Source organism: Myxine glutinosa, chromosome 9 (assembly GCF_964187855.1).
Source record: "Myxine glutinosa chromosome 9, kmMyxGlut1.1, whole genome shotgun sequence".
Lineage (NCBI taxonomy): Eukaryota > Metazoa > Chordata > Myxini > Myxiniformes > Myxinidae > Myxine > Myxine glutinosa.
Genome location: NC_136269.1, coordinates 144,874,994 through 144,896,557, shown reverse-complemented (window position 1 = coordinate 144,896,557; position 21,564 = coordinate 144,874,994). Strand labels below are relative to the sequence as shown.

Genomic DNA, 21,564 nt, shown 5'->3' with positions numbered 1-21,564 from the left:
ACACGATGCCATGATTAATTGAAAGTTACACGATGCCATGATTAATTGAGAGTGACAATATACCATGATTAATTGAGAGTTACACGATACCATGATTAATTGAGAGTTACACGATACCATGATTAATTGAGAGTTACACGATACCATGATTAATTGAGAGTTACACGATACCATGATTCATTGAAAGTTACACGATGCCATGATTAATTGAGAGTTACACGATGCCATGATTAATTGAGAGTGACAATATACCATGATTAATTGAGAGTTAGACGATACCATGATTAATTGAGAGTTACACGATGCCATGATTAAATGAGAGTTACACGATACCATGATTAATTGAGAGAAACACGATACCATGATTAATTGAGAGTTACATAATACCATGATTAATTGAGAGAAACATGACACCATGATTAATTGAGAGTTACGCGATACCATGATTAATTGAGAATTACACAATACCATGATTAATTGAGAGTTACACGATACCATGATTAATTTAGAGAAACACGATACCATGATTAATTTCGAGAAACGCAGTACCATGATTAATTGGGAGTTACACGATACCATGATTAATCGAGAAGAACGCCATGATTAATTGAGAATTATACGATTTCATGATTAATTTAGAGTTACACGATACCATGATTAATTGAGAATTACACGATACCATGATTAATTGAGAGGATACCATGATTAATTGAAAGTTACACAAAACCATGATTAATTGAGAGTTACACGATACCATGATTAATTGAGAGTTACACGATACCATGATTAATTGAGAGTTACACGATACCATGATTAATTGAGAGTTACACGATACCATGATTAATTGAGAGTTACACGATACCATGATTATTTGAGAGTTACACGATACCATGATTCATTAAGAATTACACGATGCCATGATTAATTGAGAATTACACGATACTGTAGCAGCTACCGCTGGGTTTTCACAATCGCCTTGCACCTATCAAGGACGCGGAGCGACCACCATGCCGGGCTCGTCCAGGACGCCCGGGCAGGCCCGCGCTCAACTTGCCAGGCCGCAGCCAGGACGCTGGGCCACGCCCCCTCTCGCCTTTCCGGGGCAAACGCTCCGGGATAATATGTATATATATTGCTGCCCGATAAACAGGCTTTTCAGAGTGCCTGAGTGTTTGGTTTGATTAAAGCAACTCGGATGAATTCCAGCTTTTTGTCGCGTCCATTCTTCCGATCGACGTGGGAGCCCCAGCTCCTTCATTGGTGACCTACCGACATGGACACGGCAGTCGCCCTTAAACTGCCTACCTACTGGGAGGCTCACGCGGCGGTTTGGTTCGCACAGGCGGATTCCCTGTTCGCCCTGCGAGGCATCACGGCCGACGACACCCGCTTCCACCATGTGGTAGCAGCGCTCCGTTCGGCCACCGCGGCCCGCGCCCTGAGCCTCCTCGAGAGCCCGCCAGCCGCTGACAAATACGGCGCGATTAAGAAGCTTCTCCTCGATGCTTTCGCCCTCCCATCGGCGGAACGCGCACGGCGCCTGCTCGACCTGCCCGAGCTCGGCGACGCGCGCCCTTCCGAGCGAATGGACTACATGCTTTCACTGCTCGGCGAGCACTCTCCGGCATTCCTGTTCCGGGAGCTGTTCCTCCGTCAGCTGCCTAACCCGGTACGCCTCGCCCTGGCAAGCACGACGATCACAGATCCCTGGGCCCTTGCCAGAGAAGCCGACAAGATCTCCGCCGCAGGACAGCGCATCGCAGCGGCGACATGGGACCCACCGCCGTCCGACGCAACACCCATGGTGCCCAAGCACCCGGCACTGTCGACGACCGAACTGCCGACGCAATTGGCGGCCGCTACACCGAGCCGACCACCTCCAGCACGACGACCGGGGCCTCCACCTGACCAAGCGTGGTGTTACTATCATGCCAGGTTCGGACAGAAGGCCCGGACATGCCGACCCCCGTGCACCTTCGGCAGGCCGGGAAATGACCGGGCCGGCGTTCATTACCAGCCATGAGCGCCGGCCACACGGGCAACTTACTGTTCATCACGGATAAAGCGTCCGGACGGCGCTTCCTGTGCGACACCGGCGCCCAACTGAGCATCATACCCGCCTCTGACCAGGACAGGCAATCCGCGGTTTGCGGCCCCTCCTTGGTTGCGGCCAACGGATCGACCATCCGCACCTTCGGCCCGCGCAACGTCACCCTCTGCTTCGGCGGCCAACGCTTTGCTTGGACGTTTGTAACCGTAAACGTGCCCATGGCTCTGCTAGGCGCCGACTTCCTCTGCGCACACGGACTGCTGGTGGACGTCCAACGGCGTCGTTTAATCAACGCCGAAACCTGCAGCTCCCTGGTATTGTTACGTGGTCCCCTCGGTGACTACCTGGTCTCGGTGACCCCCGGACCGTGAGAGGAACTTCGCCAGAAAGTTGTATTATATATGCGCTTTCGCAACGCAATCCCTATGAATTCCACCCAAGAGAAAACTGATTTTCAATGATATATTTCAAGGGTAATGATACCATACAATTTCAATGATACAATCAAGGATATATTCCCCGAGCAATCCACCATCCACAATTCACACTCAACAATCAATCCCCTAGATGATTAAGATGGCCATCTTACATACGTGTGTCCCCTTTGGTACTCACGACCCCCTTTGGTCTCTGTCCCTCACAATGTCTCTGGGCCCCTCCTGACCAAGATGCTGGTCGGCTTCGCCGCACTCGGGCGGTTGAACGAACCCCGGGTGGACGTTTTTCCACCGGGCAGGTATCGTACCGGGCACCACGGCTGCAGCCCCCTCCTGGCCACGCGAAGCGGATACTGTAAAGCAGGCCAAAGCCACACGCCGCTTGCAACGCGTGTTAGGCCCCAACGTGCGACCCGTACGCGTCTTTGTAGACGGTGCCGCGAATGGTGCCAGACGCTGGGTCGGTTCACGGCCCCACGGCAGCTTGACGTGTCCACCGGGTAGGTACCCGTCCCGGTAACTCCTCTCGCCAGACGGCTTGGGAACGCCGCTGTTCCACACGGCTCAATATCGATCCCACCTCTCGTCGGAGCAGGGCGAGGAAGAAGAATCCTCGTCGCTTCTCCCGACCTCGTGTCTTTTCCTCTTCCGTTTCCGGTCTCTTTTTCCAGAAGGGCTCCTGACCCTCCAACCACAACAACCCTTAATCGACTACACATTGATAAGCAAAGACCTGAATAGTAATTCACATACATTCCCATAAATATGTAACAGTATGCACATTGAGCAGCTCCGCGCCGACCGAGCTGGCATGCGCCGTCACGGCGGCGAACGAGTTTGCTCGCCTGCTCATGGAGTTCCCGGCCCTCACGCGGCCGACGTTTTCGGCCGTCGCAGTACGGCATGGGATCGAGCACCACATACCAACCACGGGCCCACCGGTCTACGCCAGGGCCCGCCGCCTCGACCCAGCCAAGCTCGCCGTGGCGAAGGCCGAATTCGACGCGTTGGAGCACCTCGGCATCGTACGGCGCTCCGATAGCGCGTGGGCCTCGCCATTGCACATCGTGCCAAAGCCGGGGGGTGGATGGCGCCCGTGTGGCGACTACCGCCGTCTCAATGATGCTACCACCCCCGACAGGTACCCGATCCCGCATATCCAAGACTTCTCCGCCCGTCTGGCGGGACGGGTCATTTTTTCGAAAATTGATCTCATACGGGGATATCACCAGGTACCTGTCAGGGCGGCCGACGTCCCTAAAACGGCAGTCATCACGCCGTTCGGCTTATTCGAATTCTTGCGGATGCGGTTTGGTCTCAAGAACGCGGCTCAGGCGTTCCAACGATTGATGGACGGCGTGCTGCGTGACCTGCCGTTCCTTTTCGTTTACCTGGACGACATCCTCGTCGCCAGCACGTCCCGGGCCGAGCACCTCCTCCACCTCCGAACACTGTTCGGGCGCCTCAGCGAGCACGGCCTCATCGTCAACACGGCCAAATACCACTTCGGCACGACGGCCGTTGATTTTTTGGGCCACCACATCACCAAGAACGGGGCCGTGCCGCTGCCAACCAAGGTCGAGGCCATCACCACGTTCCCGCGTCCCCGCACCATAAAGGCCCTGCAGGAATTCCTGGGAATGGTGAATTTTTATCACCGCTTCGTGCCCCGCGCTGCTCAACTCATGCGGCCCCTCTACGAAGCCCTCCGGGGCAAGCCGGCCAAGCACGACATCGCCTGGTCCGCAGCAATGGATGCGGCCTTCCAAAGCTCAAAGCGGGCCCTCGCCGACGCAACACTGCTCGCTCACCCGGTGCTCAACGCTCCCATCGCCCTCACCACGGATGCCTCCGACTACGCGGTGGGCGCCATACATGAGCAATGGGTGAACGGGGTTTGGCAGCCACTCGCTTTTTTCAGCCGGCAGCTCTGGCCGAACGAGCTCAAATACAGCACGTTTGACCGGGAGCTCCTTGGTCTACACCTGGCCGTCCGCCATTTCCGTCACCTCCTGGAGGGCCGACCTTTCATGGCGTTCGTCGACCACAAGCCGTTGGTTTACGCCATGGCCAAGGTCACGGAGCCGTGGTCGGCCCGCCAACAGCGCCACCTCTCCGCCGTGTCGGAGTTTACCACGGACATCCGGCACGTCGCCGGCAAAAAACAACGCTGTGGCCGACTGTCTTTCTTGGGCCAGCGCGAACGCGGTCCACCTGGGCGTGGACTTTGCGCTTATGGCGGCGGACCAAACCACCGACACCACGGTGCAAGCCCTCCGGGCGGCGGACACGGCCCTCCGCCTGGCCGACATCCCCTTCGCGGACACTGTCCTGCTCTGCGACGTCTCCCAAGGACAGCCTCGCCGCATCGTGCCCGTCACCTGGCAACGCCGCATCTTCGCCTCCCTCCACGGCCTTTCCCACCCGGGCCGGAAAGCTTCTCAGAAGCTAGTGTCGGCGCGATTCGTCTGGCACGGCCTTCGTCGGGACGTCCGCGATTGGACCAGCACCTGCACGGCCTGCCAACGGGCCAAGGTCCACCGACACACCCAGGCCCCGCTGGCACCTTTCACCGTGCCCGAACGACGTTTCGACCACGTCAACGTGGATCTGGTGGGCCCCCTCCCCCTGTCACGGGGGTTCACACACCTGCTCACCATGGTGGACAGGACCACCAGGTGGCCGGAGGCCGTTCCCCTTGTCTCCACCACCACCGCCGACGTGGCGCAGGCTTTCATCGCCACCTGGGTCTCCCGCTTCGGCGCACCGGCGGACATCTCGTCAGACCGCGGACCACAGTTCACCTCCGAGCTGTGGGGTGCGGTCGCCCACAACCTGGGGGTCAAGCTCCACCGTACTACGGCCTACCACCCCCAAGCAAACAGGTTGTGCGAGCGATTCCACCGCTCCATGAAGGCCGCTCTCATGGCCGGCCTTCAAGACGGCGGTTGGGCCGACCGGCTGCCGTGGGTCCTTTTGGGCCTCCGCACGGCCCCCAAGGAGGACCTCCAGGCATCCACCGCCGAGCTTGTCTATGGCCAGGCGCTACGCGTCCCGGGCGAATTCGTGCCCGACGCTACCAGTCCCTGGTCCGCAGCTCACCAGCGCTCGGACCTCCAGGAGGCCGCCCGACGGTTTGCCCCCGTGCCAACATCCCACCACGGTGACCCCCAGTCCTACATCCCCCCAGCATTTCGCACAGCGGAGTATGTTTTTGTGTGTCACGACGCACATCGGGGGCCACTCCGGCCGCCGTACGACGGGCCCTTCCGGGTGCTGCGACGGGACGACAAGTCGTTCGTCATCGACATCGGCGGCAGGTCGGACCGGATTGCGGTGGACCGCCTCAAGCCGGCGCACGTGGACGTCGACCACCCACCACGGGTGGCCCTTCCGCTGCGGCGAGGCCGCCCCCCGTCCACGGTGCCCCCCACTCGACCGCCCACCACCACACCAGACCCCCTCCCATGACCCGCCAGGGGTCGCTTCGGCCGGGTCATCAGGACCCCCCTCAACTTGACCCTGCCGGTGCAAGTCGATTCTGGGGGGACGTGTGTAGCGGCTACCGCTGGATTTTCAAAATCGCCTTGCACCTATCAAGGACGCGGAGCGATCACCATGCCGGGCTCGTCCAGGACGCCCGGGCAGGCTCGCCCTCAACTTGCCAGGCCGCAGCCAGGACGCTGGGCCACGCCCCCTCTCGCCTTTCCTGGGCAAACGCTCCGGGATAATATGTATATATATTGCTGCCCGATAAACGGGCTTTTCAGAGTGCCTGAGTGTTTGGTTTGATTAAAGCAACTCGGATGAATTCCAGCTTTTTGTCGCATCCATTCTTCCGATCGACGTGGGAGCCCCAGCTCCTTCAATACCATGATTAATTTAGAATGACACGATAGCATGATTAATTGAGAATTGCACGATGCCATGATTAATTGAGAATTATACGATACCATGATTAATTGAGAGTTACACGATACCATGATTAATTGAGAATTACATAATACCATGATTAATTGAAAGTTACACGATGCCATGATTAATTGAAAGTTACACGATGCCATGATTAATTGAGAGTGACAATATACCATGATTAATTGAGAGTTACACGATACCATGATTAATTGAGAGTTACACGATACCATGATTAATTGAGAGTTACACGATACCACGATTAATTGAGAATTACACGATGCCATGATTAATTGAGAATTACACAATACCATGATTAATTGAGAGTTACGCGATACCATGATTAATTGAGAGTTACACGATACCATGATTAATTGAGAGTTACACGATACCATGATTAATTGAGAGTAACACGATACCATGATTAATTGAAAGTTACACGATGCCATGATTAATTGAGAGTTACACGATGCCATGATTAATTGAGAGTGACAATATACCATGATTAATTGAGAGTTACACGATACCATGATTAATTGAGAGTTACACGATGCCATGAATAATTGAGAGTTACACGATACCATGATTAATTGAGAGAAACACGATACCATGATTAATTGAGAGTTACATAATACCATGATTAATTGAGAGAAACATGATACCATGATTAATTGAGAGTTAAGCGATACCATGATTAATTGAGAATTACACAATACCATGATTAATTGAGAGTTACACGATACCATGATTAATTTAGAGAAACATGATACCATGATTAATTTAGAGAAACACGATACCATGATTAATAGGGAGTTACACGATACCATGATTAATCGAGAATAACGCCATGATTAATTGAGAATTATACGATTTCATGATTAATTTAGAGTTACACGATACCATGATTAATTGAGAATTACACGATACCATGATTAATTGAGAGGATGCCATGTTTAATTGGAAGTTACACAAAACCATGATTAATTGAGAGTTACACGATACCATGATTAATTGAGAGTTACACGATACCATGATTAATTGAGAGTTACACGATACCATGATTAATTGAGAGTTACACGATACCATGATTAATTGAGAGTTACACGATACCATGATTATTTGAGAGTTACACGATACCATGATTATTTGAGAGTTACACGACACCATGATTCATAAAGAATTACACGATACCATGATTAATTGAGAATTACACGATACCATGATTAATTTAGAATTACACGATACCATGATTAATTGAGAATTGCACGATGCCATGATTAATTGAGAATTATACGATACCATGATTAATTAAGAATTACACGATACCATGATTAATTGAGAATTATACGATACAACGATTAATTGAGAGTTACACGATACCATGATTAATTTAGAATTATACGATACAACGATTAATTGAGAGTTACACGATACCATGATTAATTTAGAATTACACGATACCATGATTCATTGAGAATTGCACGATGCCATGATTAATTGAGAATTATACAATACCATGATTAATTGAGAATTATACGATACCATGATGAATTGAGAGTGACACGATACCATGATTAATTGAGAGTTACAGGATACCATGATTCATTGAGAGTTACACGATACCATGATTAATTTAGAGTTACACGATACCATGATTAATTAAGAATTGCACGATACCATGATTAATTGAGAATTACTCGATGCCATGATTAATTGAGAATTACAAGATACCATGATTAATTGAGAATTACTCAATGCCATGATTAATTGAGAATTACATGACCATGATTAATTGAGAATTACATGATACCATGATTAATTAAGAATTACACGATACCATGATTAATTGAGAATTACACGATACCATGATTAATTAAGAATTACACGGTACAATTATTAATTGAGAATTACATGATATCATGATTAATTAAGAATTACACGATACCATGATTAATTAAGAATTACACGATACAATGATTTATTGAGAATTACCCGATACCATGATTAATTTAGATTTACACGATACCATGAATAATTGAGAGTTACACGATACCATGATTAACTGAGAGTTACACGATACCATGATTAATTGAGAGTTACACGATACCATGATTAATTGAGAGTTACACGATACCATGATTAATTGAGAGTTACACGATACCATGATTAATTGAGAATTACACGATACCATGATTAATTGAGAGTTACAGGATAACATGATTAATTGAGAATTACATGACCATGATTAATTGAGAATTACACGATACCATGATTAATTAAGAATTACACGATACCATGATTAATTGAGAATTACACGATACCATGATTAATTAAGAATTACACGATACAATGATTAATTGAGAATTACATGATACCATGATTAATTAAGAATTACATGATACCATGATTAATTAAGAATTACACGATACAATGATTTATTGAGAATTACCCGATACCATGATTAATTTAGATTTACACAATACCATGAATAATTGAGAGTTACACGATACCATGATTAACTGAGAGTTACACGATGCCATGATTAATTGAGAGTTACACGATACCATGATTAATTGAGAGTTACACGATACCATGATTAATTGAGAGTTACACGATACCATGATTAATTGAGAATTACACAATACCATGATTCATTGAGAATTACACGATGCCATGATTAATTAAGAATTACACGATGCCATGATTAATTAAGAATTACATGAATTAAAAACCCAGAAAGTTCTCCCAGTCTTTCGTTGTGCAGAGGTACAGCACTTTCTCTCACATTATTTTCCAAGTATTTTCGGCTTCTTTCAGAAGCATGGTGAACCATACCAAGTAACAATCCTTATCCTGGACACATAATACACTTTATTTCACCCCGAAGACGCCAGTTACCTGGGGGTTTCTGCGCATGTGCACCAAGTATTTTGGGACTAATTACCTCCTTTCGAAAGTGCCGTGTTGAGTGGCAGGAATGGAAGATGAGAAGAGAGAGAAAGGGAAGAAATGGAGGGGAAGGGGTAATTAAGAGTAGAAATTGAGAACAGGAGTGCATATTGCAGAACTTGCACTATTAAAAGACTGGAGAGAAGAGCACGAGGTAGCAAATACAAGAAGTTTATTCTGCGGATGAGAGAAGAAAGGATGGAAGGAATGTAGGTGAACATCCAACTTCGATTAAACTGAGGAAAACCTGGATTGGGATTCTGGGAGAACGAGTGCAATGGGGGAAGTTTGGGCTATCTGGTGCACAGGGGGAAGAAACATTGAGCAGAGTGAGGCCAGAAGCACAGCGATAGAAAACCAACCTGCCTGTGCTGAACAAGAGTGTATGGGTGTGCGTGTGTGTGTATGTGTATATGTGTGTGTGTGTGTGTGTGTGTGTGTGTGTGTGTGTGTGTGTGTGTGTGTATGTGTGTGTGTATATATGTGTGTGTATATATGTGTGTGTATGTGTATATGTGTACATATGTGCATTTCTATGTGTGTGTGTGTGTGTGTGTGTGTGTATGTGTGTGTGTGTGTGTGTGTGTGACTGTGTGTGTGTGTGTGTGTGTGTGTGTGTGTGTGTGTGTGTATGGTGTGTGTGTGTGACTGTGCGTGTGCATGTATGATGTGTGTGTGTGTGTGACTGTGTGTATGTATGGTGTGTGTGTGTGTGTGTGTGTGTGTGTGTGTGTGTGTGTGTGTGTGTGTGTGTGTGTGTGACTGTGTGTATGTATGTATGATGTGTGTGTGTGTGTGTGTGTGTGTGTGTGTGTGTGTGTGTGTGTGTGTGTGTGTGTGTGTGTGTGTGTGTGTGTGTGTGTGTGTGTGTGTGTGTGTGTCGTTGGTCGTTATCTCCATTTGCGGGTTTCAGGAGGTGGAACGTAGTCCTCCAAGGACCCAAAGTATCCACCTCCTCTTCCGTAAGGGATCACGGTTCATGGACCAAACTGTTCAACTTGTTCAGTTTTGTTCCAAGTTCTCTTTTCAGGATCATCACCGAACCCCGGATTGCCTCCAGTTGTAGGGCATTTGTGGTAATATTCCCAGAGATGGTTTTCAAAATCTCAGTGAGGTTCTTCTTCATCATTCCTGTTGCTCTAATTATCACTGGTACTATTTCGTTGCTCTTCAGCTTTCAAGATCTCTTGACCTCATTTTTAAGATTCTGGTATTTGATCATTTTCTTGATTTCTGCCTTGTTTAGGCCAAAATCGCTGTGTACTGATATCTCAATCAACAATGCTGTCTTTTCCTTTTTGTTCCTGAGTGCAATGTCTGGACGCAACACTTTGTTTTCCATGTTCACGTCTGATGGAATCATCGATTTCTGCATTATTTAGGTCATTGTGTGTGTGTGTGTGTGTGTGTGTGTGTGTGTGTGTGTGTGTGTGTGTGTGTGTCTGTGTCTGTGTGTCCGTCCATGTATGGTGTGTGTGTGTGTGTGTGTGTGTGTGTGTGTGTGTGTGTGTGTGTGTGTGTGTGTGTGTGTGTGTGTGTGTGTCCGTCCATGTATGGTGTGTGTGTGTGTGTGTGTGTGTATGTGTGTGTTGCCAGGTCATGCCGTGGTGCCAGCGTACTACCGTGTGCCATATGATCTTGTCGAAGGCGAGAAGCATTCCCCAGGAAGCCAGCGTCGATGTGCAAGTACTGCCGACAATCCTGGAATGCTGTTCCTGTGGGGCCAGGCCTTGTATGTCATCGCACAACTATTGGGTATGTTCTTTCATTCTTCCAGCAGACATTTACAATTTATTTACATCAATGTATTTTGTCTCACTGATGAAGCCCTGAGTTTGAAACTTGCTGTCTCAGACCGGTGTTGATAAAACTTTTCCAAATCCAGGTAACCATTTCACATTTCCTTTAGAGAGTAGTGTGGCGGGCACAAGGGGCAATAATTCCGCGCACCAGTGGGTGGCGCGAGCGTCCAGGCGGGGAACTAAAATGCATGCCCCGCCTTTCGACCGATCGGCCACACCCGGGGGCAAGGCGTGGCCTCGGGACATATATGCGGGCTCTAAGCTCGAGCCCGCCCAGTGCTGAAGTGCGAGCTCTGAATAAAGACTCTTGTTGTACCAACGCGTTGTGGCCTACCTTTCTGGCAATCGAGTCGTGTGTGCGCAGCACCACACTGGTGACCCCGATTGGTTCAGCCGTTGCTGACCCCTGAACGCGCCATGGCTACCAACGCCGTCGCAATCAATCCCGGGAAGCGCAAGCCGACGTTTGGTTTGTGCAGGCCGAAGCTCAATTTCAGCTCCGAGGCATCACGGCGGACGAGACCCGGTACTACCACGTGATCGCCGCCCTCGGGCCTGGCACTGCCGCCCGAGTCGTGTCCCTCCTTCGGCGCCCGCCGGGCGACCACAAGTACGAGGCGCTCAAACGTCTCCTCCTCGCCACGTTCGGGCTCACAGAGATCGAACGGGCCGACCGCCTCCTGGACCTTCCCGCCCTTGGCGACACACGACCATTGGTCCGGATGGATTTCATGCTGTCTCTGCTTGGGGACCAGCGCCCGGATTTCTTGTTCCGCGCACTTTTCCCTCCGCCAGCTACCGATACAGGTGCGCCTCGCGCTGGCCGGTTCCAACATCACGGAACCCCGCGCCCTGGCCGGAGAGGCCGACAAGTTTTTCGCGGCCTGCGACACGCGGTCGGTTTACGGTGCTGCCGTAGTGGCTCCTGGTGCGGAGGCTCCAGCGCCCCCGGCTTCCCTCGTGGCCGCTGCTGCGCCCCGCCCACTACTGCCGCCGCCACCACCACCACCGCCGGCACGGCCGACGCGGCCGCCACCGCCGCAAACCTGGTGCTACTACCATGCCAGGTTCGGACGCAAGGCTAAAACGTGCCGCCTGCCGTGTTCTTTTGACGGGTCGGGAAACGACCTGGCCGGCGCTCACTTGCGGCCCTGAGCATCGGCCATTCCGGCAGCCTCCTGTTCATCATGGACACCTTGTCCGGGTGCCGTTTTCTTTGTGACACAGGAGCGCAGTTAAGCGTCCTCCCTGCCTCCACGTCCGACAAGCAAACCGCGGCCGGTGCCCGCTTTGCTTGCCACCAACGGCACACCCATCCACACATTCGGGAAGCGTTGCCTCTTACTGCGGTTCGGAGGGCAGCGCTTTCAATGGTCCTTCGTTACCGCCAGCGTGCGAATGGCCCTGCTCGGCACGGACTTCCTATGTGCGCATGGGCTGTTGGTCGACGTTAAGCGCAGACGTCTCGTCCAGGCCGAAACCTTCAGCTCACTCACTTGTTCGCTGAGCGGTTCGTTGAGCAGCTCGCTGAGCGGCTCACCGAGCGGCTTGCCAAGCGGCTTGCTGAAAGGTTCCCTCCGGGCGAGGTTAGTCTGCACGCTTCCAGCAGGGGACGAGTTTAACCACCTCCTCGCCAGTTTCCCGGCCCTCACGCGGCCCACCTTCTCAGCGGTGGCCGTCAAACACGGGGTGGAGCACCATATCCCCACGGTCGGGCCGCTGGTCTACGCCCGGGCACGCCGACTCGACCCCACGAAGCTCGCCATGGCGAAAGCGGAGTTCGCCACGCTGGAACGGCTGGGGATCGTACGGCGCTCCAACAGCGCTTGGGCTTCTCCTCTGCACATTGTGCCGAAGCCTGGCGGAGGATGGCGGCCGTGCGGTGACTACCGCCGGCTCAATGATGCCACCACCCCTGACCGCTACCCGGTCCCGCATATCCAGGACTTTTCTGCCCGGTTGGCGAACACGACCGTGTTCTCCAAGGTGGACCTCATCCGGGGCTACCACCAGGTCCCCGTCCAACCGGACGATGTCCCAAAGACGGCCGTCATCACCCCTTTCGGCCTCTTTGAGTTCCTGCAAATGCCTTTTGGGTTGAAGAATGCGGCCCAGGCATTCCAACGGCTCATGGACAGCGTCTTGCATGACTTACCTTTCATCTATGTCTACCTGGACGACATCCTAGTCGCGAGCGCGTCCCGGGAGGAGCACCTGCTCCACCTCCGCACGCTTTTCGAACGCCTGGGCCAGCATGGCCTGATCATCAACCCCGCAAAGTGCCGTTTCGGCATCGCCGCCTTCGACCTCTTGGGGCACCGCATCACCAGGCATGGGGCCATCCCTTTACCGGCCAAGGTGGAGGCGGTCAGGGATTTCCCATGCCCCCGCACGATCAAGGGGCTCCAGGAGTTCCTGGGCATGGTAAATTTTTACCACCGCTTCGCGCCCCACGTCGCCCAGCTCCTCCTCCCCCTGCACGAGGCCCTCCGGGGCAAGCCGGGCAAAGGTGACATCGCCTGGTCGGAGCCGATGGCTGCTGCATTTGCGGGCGCAAAGCTGGCCCTGGCCAACGCCATTATGCTGGCGCACCCGGCGCCCGATGCACCGATCGCCCTCACCACCGACGCGTCGGACTATGCGGTGGGCGCGGTGCACAAGCAGTGGGTGAGTGGTGCTTGGCAGCCGCTGGCAATTTTTTAGCCGGCAGCTTCGCCCGCACGAACGCCGCTCTAGCACCTTCGACCGCGAGCTGCTCAGACTCCACCTGGCGGTCCGTCACTTCCGCCATCTGCTCGAGGGCCGCCCGTTCACGGCTTTCGTCGACCACAAGCCCCTTGTGTTCGCGATGACCAAGGTTGCTGAGCCATGGTCGGCACGGCAGCAGCGTCACCTCTCTGCCGTGTCCGAGTACACGATGGATATCCGTCACGTCGCGGGTAAAGACAACCCGGTGGCGGATTGCCTTTCCCGGTCCGTCGCGCACGCGGTCCACCTCGGGATCGACTATGCCCGGATGGCGGAGGACCAGACCGCCGACCCCGGCATCCAGGCCTTGCGGACCGCCGTCATGGGCCTCCATGTCACCGAGGTGCCGTTCGACGTCGCGGGCGCGGCCCTCCTGTGTGACGTCTCCCTCGGCCGGCCTCGCCCCATCGTGCCCGCTGGCTGGCAGCGCATGGTTTTCGACGCCATCCACGGCCTGTCCCACCCGGGCACGAAGGCCTCCCAGAAGCTCGTCGCAGCGAAGTTCGTCTGGCATGGCCTCAGGAAGGACGTCCGCGACTGGGCCAGGACGTGCTTCGCGTGCCAGCGCGCAAAGGTCCACCGCCACACCCAGGCCCCGTTGGCCCCGTTTCCGGTGCCCGAGCGTCGGTTCGACCATGTCCACGTCGACTTGGTGGGACGTCTGCCCAACTCGCAGGGGTTCACCCACCTCCTCACCATGGTGGACCGCACCACACGGTGGCCGGAGGCCGTGCCATTGGCGGCGACGTCTGTGGCTGATGTGGCGCAAGCTTTCATCGCCACTTGGGTTGCCCGGTTCGGTGCCCCCTCGGACATCTCGTCCGACCGCGGCCCCCAGTTCATCTTGGAGCTCTGGGGCACGGTGGCGCAAGGGCTCGGCATCCAACTGCACCACACCACGGCCTACCACCCCCCGGCCAATGGCCTGTGCAAGCGCTTTCATTGCTCGATGAAGGCCGCGCTCCGGGCCAGCCTCTGCGACGGCAGCTGGGCCGACAGGCTCCCCTGGGTCCTGCTGGGCCTCAGGACGGCGCCCAAGGACGACCTGCGCGCGTTCTCGGCGGAGCTGGTCTTCGGCAACCACTGCGGGTACCGGGCGAATTTATCCCCGACTCCACGGCTCCTTGGTCCACGGCGCAACAGCGCTCCACCCTGCAGGAGACCACCCGGAGGTTCGCCCCGGTGCCGACGGCACACCACGGTTGCCCGTCCTCCCACGTCGCCCCGGAGCTTCGCACGGTGGAGTACGTCTTCGTCCGGCACAACGCCCACTGGGCACCGCTACGGCCCCCGTACGACGGGCCCTTCCACGTGCTGGAGACCGGGGACAAATATTTCAGCGTCGACATCGGCGGTGCCCCGGATCGTATCTCAGTGGACCGCCTCAAGCCGGCCCACCTCGATCTGGACCACCCCCCGCAAGCAGCTCTGCCTCCGCGTCGAGGCCGCCCCCCGGCGGTCAGACCCCCGGCACCCCCCAGCCCCGCCGTCCCGCTACCCCCAGCCCTGCACGCATCACCAGGGGGAATTTCGGCCGGGTCATCTGGCTTCCCCGCAAGCTCACCCTTCAGGTGTGCGGGAATTCTGGGGGGGGCGCGTGTGGCGGGCACAAGGGGCAATAATTCCGTGCACCAGTGGGTGGCGCGAGCGTCCAGGCGGGGAACTAAAATGCATGCCCCGCCTTTTGACCGATCGGCCACGCCCGGGGGCAAGGCGTGGCCTCGGGACATATATGCGGGCTCTAAGCTCGAGCCCGCCCAGTGCTGAAGTGCGAGCTCTGAATAAAGACTCTTGTTGTACCAACGCGTTGTGGCCTACCTCTCTGGCAATCGAGTCGTGTGTGCGCAGCACCACAGTAGAAACATTCTATTTTAGACATTCAGTATTTTGTCAACAAAACAGTATCAGCATGAATTTTGATGAAGCTATTGTGGACATTATCCCGAATCTCCCTGCTATCTCCATGCTTCTATGTTGTATCATTTTTATTAGCTCACCTGGACTTTAGTCCACTGAGATTAAGCAATCGAGCTGTGTCCGTAGGTACGTCGGTGAGTGAGTGAGTCTGGAAACACTTCAGTCATTATCGCTTGAACCAAACACACAATGTTGATGAAACCTGGCTACAAGCTGCACATCTAATGCCTAACGAAGGTGTAGTGACCGCATCAAAACCTGCGCTCATTTTGGGGGTGTACGGGGGAGGAGGGCTTGCTCCCAGTTCACACTCTTGTCCCGCACATTTCCCAGGTCTCCCACCATTTGCTCTCGTTCGGCTTGACCCGTCTCCATTTTGGTCTCCATTCTGTCGTGCTTACCCTGGCCTGCCTCCATCCTGTGCAGGTAGTGGGGGTGCAGGCATTGGTGAGAGTGCAGTGGGATGCAGGCAGTGGTGAGTGTGCATTGAGTGTCGGCAGTGTTGAGGGTGCAGTGAGTGCAGGAAGTGTTGAGGGTGCAGTGAGTGCATGAAGTTGTGTGCAGCAAGTGCAAGTCATGGTGAGTGTGCAGCTAGCATTGAGGATGCAGCAAAGTGCAAGTCATGGCGAGAGTGCAGCAAGTGCAAGTCATGGGGAGGGTGCAGCTAGCATTGCAGATGCAGCAAGTGCAGGCAGTGGTGAGGGTGCAGTGAGTGCAGGAAGCTGTGGTGTGCAGTGAGTGCAAGTCATGGTGAGGGTGCAGCTAGCATTGAGGATGCGGCAAGTGCAGGCAGTGGTGAGTGCAGTGAGTGTAGGCAGTGGTGAGGGTGCAGTGAGTGCAGAAAGTGGTGAGGGTGCAGTGAGTGCAGGAAGTGGTGGTGTGCAGTGAGTGCAAGTCATTGTGAGTGTGCAGCTGGCATTGAGGATGCAGCAAAGTGCAAGTCATGGTGAGAGTGCAGCGAGTGCAAGTCATGGTGAGGGTGCAGCTAGCATTGCGGATGCAGTGAGTGCAGGAAGTGGTGTGTGCAGAGAGTGCAAGTCATAGTAAGGATGCAGCTAGCATTGAGAATGCAGCGAGTGCAAGTCATGGTGAGAGGGCAGTGAGTGCAAGGCATGGTGAGTGTGCAGCGAGTGCAAGTCATGGTGAGGGTACAGCGAGTGCAAGTCATGGTGAGGGTACAGCGAGTGAAAGTCATGGTGAGGGTGCAGCTAGCATTGAGGATGCAGCAAGTGCAGGCAGTGGTGAGTGCAGTGAGTGTAGGCAGTGGTGCGTATAGGCAGTGGTGACGGTGCAGTGAGTGTAGGCAGTGGTGAGAGTGCAGTGAGTGTAGGCAGTGGTGAGGATGCAGCGAGTGTAGGCAGTGGTGACGGTGCAGTGAGTGTAGGCAGTGGTGAGAGTGCAGTGAGTGTAGGCAGTGGTGAGGATGCAGCGAGTGTAGGCAGTGGTGAGTGTGCAGCGAGTGTAGGCAGTGGTGAGTGTGCAGCGAGTGTAGGCAGTGGTGAGGGTGCAGAGAGTGCAGATGATGGTCAGGGTGTAGCGATTGTAGGCAGTGGTGACGGTGCAGTGAGTGTAGGCAGTGGTGAGAGTGCAGTGAGTGTAGGCAGTGGTGAGGATGCAGCGAGTGTAGGCAGTGGTGAGGATGCAGCGAGTGTAGGCAGTGGTGAGTGTGCAGCGAGTGTAGGCAGTGGTGAGGGTGCAGCGAGTGCAGGAAGTTGTGTGCAGCGAGTGCAAGTCATTGGTGAGGGTGCAGAGAGTGCAGATGGTGGTCAGGGTGTAGCGAGTGTAGGCAGTGTTGAGAGTGCGGCAATAGAGATAGGTAAGAATGAGGACTGGGAGACAGTCTCTGTGGACGATGAAACTATTAAATATGTAGATTCTTCATTCTGCAGGAAGGATCGTAGACAGAGTTCTGTGCAGTTTTGAAGGAGTAGGAGTTAGGGACATTGAAGGAACGTTAAATTACATTGTATCGGGCCACAGCAGGAAAACGTTGGTTGTGGTACACCTTTGGGTAAATGATGGAGGGAAAGTTTACCTGGAAGTTTTGAAAAATAAGTATAGTATATTGGGTATGGCAGTTGAAAGCAAAGGGTTGTGAGGTAATGTTTTCTGGGATTCTCCCAATATTATGAGTAAATAGGTCGTGTGGGTGGTGGCGGAGTGGGTGGAGGGCAAATGGGCCATGTGCAGCAGGTGAAAAAGGAGCTAGAAATGGGTTTTCATTCCATGACTGAGGTGCTATTTGAAATCTCGCATATGGACAGACAACTACAGCGCCTTCAGAAAGTAATCATACCCCTTGACTTTTTCACATTTTGTTGAGTTCCAGCTTGAATTTAAAATTGATAAAATTGAGATTTTTGTCACCGATCTACATATAATATCCCATAATGTCAAAGTGGAATTATTTTTGAGAATTTTCTAACAAAATAATAACAAATGAAAACCTGAAATGTCTCGAATCGGTAAGTATTCAACCCCTTTGCTATGACACTCCAAATTGAGCTCAGGTGCATCCAATTTCCTAGGATCATCCTTGAGATGTCTCTATAACCTGATTGGAGTCCACCTGTGGCCATTTCGATTGATTGGACATTATTTAGAAAGAAATACACCTTTCCATATAAGGTTCCACAGGTGACAGTGCATGTCAGAGCAGAAACTCTACCATGAACTCCAAGGAACTGTCTGTAGAACTACGAGATAGAATTGTGAGGACACATAAATCTGGGTAAGGGTATAAAGCAATTTCTAGAGTGTTGAAAGTTCCCAAGAGCACAGTGAGCTCCATCATTAGGAAATGAAAAAAATATGGAACTACCCAGACTCTCCCTAGAGCTGGCGGTCCGACCAAACTGAGCAACTGGGCAAGAAGGACCTTGGTCAGGGAAGTGAAGAAGAACCCAATGACCACTCAGAGAACGACAGAGTTCCTTGGGTGAGATGGGAGAACCTGCCAGAAGGATAACAATCTCAGCAGCACATCACAAATCCAGGCTTTATGGGAGAGTGGCTAGATGAAAGCTACTCCTGAGAAAAAGGCACGTGACAGCACACCTGGAGTTTGCAAAAAGGCATGTGAAGGACTCAGAGTGTGAGGCAAAATATTCTGTGTTCTGATGAGACGAAAATTGAACTCTTTGGCCTGAATGTGAAGCGCTATATCTGGCGGAAACCACGCACAACTCATCACCCAACTAACACCATCCCTCACTTCTCCTTCCGGTTCCTTGGGGTCGGTTGTGCGTCCTTCGGCTCCTGTAGTTTCATCAAAGATAAGTTTCTCCTGATCGTTTTTGTCGAATTCCTACTCTATATTTTGTTGTACAGGTATGTGTTTACTGTGTGCTTCTAGTTACCTCCGCCACCAAAGGTGGATGCAGGTTATGAGATTGATTAAAAATACAAAACTAAAATATCTTGGTTGGATACGTGTCCACCCCCTTGAGCTAATACTTGGTGGAAGCACCTCTGGCAGCAATTATTACAAGTGTGAGTCTGTTGGGATAGGTCTCTACCAGCTTTGCACACCTTGATTGGACAATGTTTTCCCATTGTTCTGTACAAAACTGTTCAAGCTCAGTCAAGTTGTGTGAGGAGCGTTGACGGACAGCAATCTTCAAGTGATGCCACAGATTTTTGATTGGATTTAGGTCGGGGCTCTGACTGGGCCACTCAGGAACATTTATCTTTTTGTTCTTTAGCCACTCCAGTGTAGCTTTGGCTGTATGCTTCGCGTCGTCATGGTGAAAGGTGAACTTCCATCCCAATTTCAGCTTTCTTGCAGAGCAGCAGGTTTTCCTTGAGGATTTTTCTGTATTTTGCTCCATCCATTTTCCCTTCTATCCTGACAAGTGCCACAGTCCCTGCTGATGAGAAACATCCCCATAACATGATGCTGCCACCACTATGCTTCACAGTAGGGATGGTGTTCTTTGGATGATATGCTGTGTTGGGTTTGTGCCAAACGTAATGTCTTATATTTAAGCCAAAAGTTCCATCTTAGTTTCGTCAGACCACAAAACTTTTTGCCAAATGGCTTTAGAATCTCCAGTGTTTTTTGCATACCTCAAATGGGACTCGACGTAGGACTTTTCAGTAATTTTTGTATCCTTCTTGCCACCCTCCTGTGCAGGCCAGACCTGTAGAATGCTTGGGATATTGTTGTCACATGCACACAGTGACCAGTCTTTGCCATAAAGGCCTGTAGCTCTTTCAAAGTTGCCATTGACCTCTTGGTGGCCTCTCTGATCAGTGTCCTTCTTGCTTGGTCATCCAGTTTGGAGGGACGGCCTGATCTCGGCAGGGTCTTGGTGGTACCATACGCCTTCTACTTCTTAATGATTGTCCTGACTGTGCTCCAAGGGATATTCAAGGCCTTTGAAATATTTTTATACCCATCCCCTGATCTGTGCCTTTCCACAACTTTATCCCAGAGGTATTTTGAAAACTCCTTGGTGCTCATGGTTAAGTCTTTGTTGTGACATTCACTACCCAGCAGAGGAAACCTGCAGGAACAGCTGATTTTATGCTGAAATAATCAGAATCACTACAATTTAACAAAGGGGGAGGCCAACTAACTTGGTGTGTGGTTTTGAAGGTGATTGGTTACACCTGAGCTAATTTACAATTGCTAATATAAGGGGGGTGGACACTTATCTAACCAATATAATCTAGTTTTGTATTTTTAATTAATTTTCTGAAATTAGTGAAATTTGGTTTTCACTTGAGAAATGTGGGTTATGTGTAAATAAAGGTGGAAAAAGTCTGATTTAATGCATTTTAATTCTCAGCTATAAGGTATCAAAGGTTACAATTTTGAAAGGGGGGTGTAGACTTTCTGAAGACACTGCATAACTATCTATATATATAAAACACAGTTTGTGTGTGTGTGTGTAATGTTACCGATAGACTCCTAAACGGAGAGGCTCACGTGCTTGATATTTCGCATAGACATGGCCATTGAGCCTGGGAAGAACATGGCCTACCTAAAAAAAAATATTTCATAATATTTTTTTACCATATTTTTACCTCAGCGCATTTCAGCGAGGAATATTATACACGGAATCTGACCGGTGGCAGAGCAGCGCGCTGATTCGCTCAGAGCGATCACGTGATTTTCCATTCCCGCCGCCAGACCATTGAACATAAAACACAGTTTGTGTGTGTAATGTTACCGATAGACTCCTAAACGGAGAGGCTCACGTACTTGATATTTGGCACAGACATGGCCATTGAGCCTGGGAAGGACATGGCCTACCTAAAAATATTTGACGAGATCCATATTTTTTATTCATATTTACCTCAGCGTATTTCAGCGAGGAATATTATACACGGAATCTGACCTGGTGGCAGAGCAGCGCGCTGATTCGCTCAGAGCGATCACGTGATGTTCCATCCCCGCCGCCAGACCATTGAACATAAAACACAGTTTGTGTGTGTGTGTAATGTTGTAATGTGTGTACTGTACGGGTCTCCCTTCCCCCGCCCGGCAACGCCGGTACTGGAGGGCGTCACAGGATCGGTGAGTCTCAAAAATCCGCTTCGTGCTGTTGCGAAGATGCAGGATGATGTCGCGATTGTTGTGCTGCTCTCCGACCATGAGAGCTGCAACGTCATTGTTGACTGGCCCTCCCCCTCCCTTCCCCCTCCACCCTACCCCCTCCCCTTCTCCCCCTCACCCTCCCCCTCCCTTTTCCCCCTCCCCCTCCCCCTCCCCCTCCCTTTTCCCCCATCCCCCTCCCCCTCC

General features: G+C 51.9%; 1 protein-coding gene across 4 annotated transcripts in view; it reads left to right on the top strand.

Moving 5' to 3' along the window:
- The window catches only part of LOC137434832 (phosphorylase b kinase regulatory subunit beta-like), a 335,447-nt gene that overhangs the window by 217,518 nt on the left and 96,365 nt on the right, over window positions 1-21,564 (top strand). For all 4 annotated transcript variants that reach the window (XM_078785025.1, XM_078785024.1, XM_078785027.1 and 1 more), the window contains one exon: window positions 10,945-11,103. In XM_078785025.1, the coding sequence (XP_078641151.1) occupies window positions 10,945-11,103 (159 nt within the window). The remainder of the gene's footprint in view (window positions 1-10,944; window positions 11,104-21,564) is intronic.